This window comes from Hydra vulgaris, chromosome 01, assembly GCF_038396675.1.
Source record: "Hydra vulgaris chromosome 01, alternate assembly HydraT2T_AEP".
NCBI lineage: Eukaryota > Metazoa > Cnidaria > Hydrozoa > Anthoathecata > Hydridae > Hydra > Hydra vulgaris.
The window spans coordinates 58,676,372-58,680,213 of record NC_088920.1 but is presented as its reverse complement, the minus strand read 5'-3'; the positions used below and the strand labels follow the sequence as shown (position 1 = coordinate 58,680,213).

General features: G+C 34.6%; 1 protein-coding gene across 1 annotated transcript; it reads left to right on the top strand.

Moving 5' to 3' along the window:
- Nucleotides 1-840: 840 nt before the first annotated feature.
- LOC136074580 (zinc finger MYM-type protein 1-like) lies at nt 841-1,839 on the top strand. The gene has a single exon (XM_065786915.1). The coding sequence runs from the start codon at nt 841-843 to the stop codon at nt 1,837-1,839; it is 999 nt and encodes a 332-aa protein (XP_065642987.1).
- The last annotated feature ends 2,003 nt before the right edge of the window (nt 1,840-3,842 follow it).

The following is a 3,842-nucleotide window of genomic DNA, read 5'->3' as shown; positions in this document are numbered from 1 at the left end:
ACATCAATTTAATAATAAATTAGTTACCAACATATCAAAACACGTCCTAACAGACGATGAAAAAGAGCTTTTAAGTTTAGGATTAAATTATGTTCCTTCAATTACAAATACGTCACTTAACACTCACATAACGGCTTTTGAAAGATTTAAAACAACCTTTCTCCAACAACTCTATTTTGGAACCGAAGAGATAACGAGGCATCCATTTCAAAAAAAATCAAATTAGTCTCCCCCTATGACGGGTAACAAAACTATTATAAGTTATCTTAACTTAGTAGAAAGTGATATAACCGCACTTGTTTTCTCGCAACTACCAAAAGATGAAAAAATTTAACTCATGAACTTATTCACGCACTAAACTCCCTCATGCTGTGACACACAACACAGATGACTCAGATCATCAGGTATGTCCACATCAGTGATGAAACCTGTACAATTAAGGAAAGCTTTGTGGACTTCATTGAATCTCACCAAAAAACCGGAAAAGGTCTTGCAACAGAGATAACTGAAAAATTGGAGAAGGATGGTCTAAAAATTTTCGATTGCCGGGGCCAAGGCTATGACAATGGAGCCAATATGTCTGGAAAATACAATGGCGTCAAAGCTCACATCCATTCTCTTAATGAGTCAGCAAGATTTGTTCCATGCGCAGCTCACACTTTAAATCATGTTGGTGTTCATGCTGCTGAGGTTTTTTAGAAAGTCTTTTTGGAAACGTTTTTTGGAAACGTTTTTTGGAAAGATTCAAGCCATCTTTAACTTTTTTTCAAGCTCAACGTCAAGATGGGAAAAACTGATGAAAACGTTGACCATCTCATTAAAGGGACACAGTGACAAAAGATGGCCAAAAAAGAAGCAATCACACCATTGCACAGACAAATCAAAGACGTTCTTCAAGTTTTGGAATCCATAATCCACAATCACATGACAAATGCTGTCACAGTTAGCAGTGCAAAAGAACTTCTCATTCAAATTGATTTTTTGTGTTTTTTGTGTTTGTTGGATTTCTGGTGTCAAATTCTTTCCCTAATTGACAGGGAAAACAAATTGCTTCAGTCAAAAACTATTTCAATTGACATTACCGCAAAAAAAATGAAAGGATTGAAGGCTTCCATTCAGAATCTTCGAGATGTTGGGGTGGACAACATTATCAAAGATGCCACAGAAAAAGCTTACCAGAGCGAAATTGATGGTGACTTTCCAATCAAGAGGAAGCGCAAAGTGAAGCGGATGGCACTTTATGAAGCTGAAAATGACTCTCACCTTCTCAAAGCAAAAACAGAATTCAGATCTCAGTGCAACCTTGTATTTGACAGCATTATTTTACAAATTGAGTGGCGATTTGAAGCTGTGTCTGCTGTATCCTCTGATTTTGACTTCTTCAATGGGCATTCACTCTCTAAAAGTTCAGTGGATGAACTCAAGAAAAAAGCTGTAAATTTATCTCAAATTTACAAGGCAGATTTAGATTCTTCCGATTTCCAGTCAGAAATGGCAAGCTTTAAATATCAAGATGCCGCAATGATGGACAACTTTGAAAAATCTAGCCCGATCAACATTTTGCAGCTCATTCATAAATATTCTTTGACCGATGCTTATCCCAACACGGCAATTGCTATTCGCATCTTCCTCACCATACCAGTCACAGTTGCTACGCGTGAGAGAAGTTTCAGTGAACTTAAGCTCATAAAAAACTATAAGAGGTCAACAATGGGCCAAGAACGTATGTCTAGTTTGGCTAAAATTTCAATTGAAAATGAAATGACAAACAACATTGATTTTGATGATGTCATTAATGTATTTGCCACAAGAAAAGCCAGAAAAAAAACATTGAACTAAAGTTTGTGCAACCTTAATGACAAATTTTACTTATAACTTGATGTGATATATTTTGTGATCAATAAATCATTTTTTTCGTTTAATTTTCTTCTTTTTTGGGGGGTGGGGGGTGTGTGTGTGTGTGCGTGTGTGAGGGGGGTGGGGGCGCGATTTCCTTTTTTTGCCCGAAGCGCAAAATTGGCTCGGTTCGGCCCTGTTGAACAGTAGGGGGCTCAAAAAAACCAAGTTTTTTATAACACTTTCGGGGTAGAGCGGAATATTTGTCTCTACACATAGTACAATGTCTTCTGTTCTGGCAAGGGACATGAAATTTCAAAAATTTATTAAAATATCCATATATTTTTATATTTAAAAAAATATCTTTTAAACGTCACAGCACTTTGTGGTAGTGTGCAAAAAATTTGTCTATGCATGGTTAATTACTGTGCAAAATTTCACGCCCCACGGATAATATGTTCTGTCCTGGCGAAGAGCCTGAAATCACCCACAAAATTCATTGTTGTTTTATTATACTTTTTTTTTCTAGTCAATTTTTTCAACGTGATTTCAAAACCAAGTTCATATTTCAATTGAAATAAGTGCAGCTGTTTCTATTCTTTTTTCAATTTCTTATGCTCTAATATTGTTTATCTTTTGAGACAGTAACTTTTTGACTTATACGCAAGTATACAGTACCCTACAAACATTATAAAATTAAAGTTAAAAAAAGTTATGTTTTTTATGATCCTTGCACAAATCGAAGTTGCTAATTTCTTGAAATTTTCTTGGCTTATACGCGAGCATATACGGTAATAACTATTATTTTTGCAGATTATTTTCCAAATTATCATTATTAATTAATTAACCAATAATTATTTACAACTAATAAATTACTATAATTTATTGCTTCAGGTCGTGAGTAAGAAAGAAACAGCAGTGAGAAACAAAACATGCCAAAATCTTCAAAATTTTTAAAGCGAAGAGTATTAGACTACCCAATTTTCGGATCACCGACAGATTTTGCTAGGATGCTTCCAACAAAAGAAGGTGTTATTAAATGTTTAATTTACAAGGTGGCGTCTTGGATCTGAAACAACTGGTAATAAGGAACTCACATTTTCTTCAATATCACATTTCGTTTGTGAAAAGCTGCAATTGCTATATTCTCATGTTTCCATTCCAAAGAAATGTTGATATGATTGATGCATATCACAAATCTTATATCAATATCAAGTCTGTTTATAAAAGAATAGAGAAAAGCATGGCAACTAAAGCACGAGTTGAGAAGTTTAAAGAAGAATCACGCTTTCGTTTTGATATAGCAGCTTGTAAGTGCTCTAGATTTACAATTGCCCAAATGAATCCCCTTTATCCCCAAATGATCAAAAATCCCTTTAAAGAACAAACATTTCTTGCTGATCAGAGAACAAAGCGCTTAATGTGTATTGGATCGCTCGATTTGCAAGAAACTAAAAAGCTCCAAGCACGTGCTGAAAGTAGGACAAAAGAATTCCTTCATAGTTCAAAAACTACTGCGTTTTGCTTATCATAGCCTAATGGTGATAAGACCTCATCATCATCATCAAGTTTCTGTAAAGATTATGAGACAATGGATGTGGATGAGGTACCTAAACCTGATATTGATGACTACGACTATAATCCCAGACCGTCGGCTTCATTTTTTTTGCAAATGCGTATGAAACTTACAAACACCGCCTTAATAGTCAAAGATTTGGGGTATCGCTTCAAGCAACGGATGCCATTTGAGTCCAATTTGCGAAAAAATGGCCAAAACTTTTTTCCGCTTTTTTTTTAACAGAAAGTGAACTTTGTGCGATCTTTTTACTTTAAACAGATGTTAACTGTATTTAAACTCAACATAGAATCGTTTTCTGTAAGATAGTTTATAGCTTTGTTTTCATAAAATATTTATTGCAAAGAGTGCATCTAGAAGATTAAACAGGCGTTTTTTTCTTTGTTGTTGATTAAATATGAAAAGATTAGAACTTATAAACATGACTCAA

Excerpts from the sequence above, each read along its gene's own strand:
- LOC136074580 (XM_065786915.1), top strand. The coding sequence starts at position 841 with ATGGCCAAAAAAGAAGCAATCACACCATTGCACAGACAAATCAAAGAC.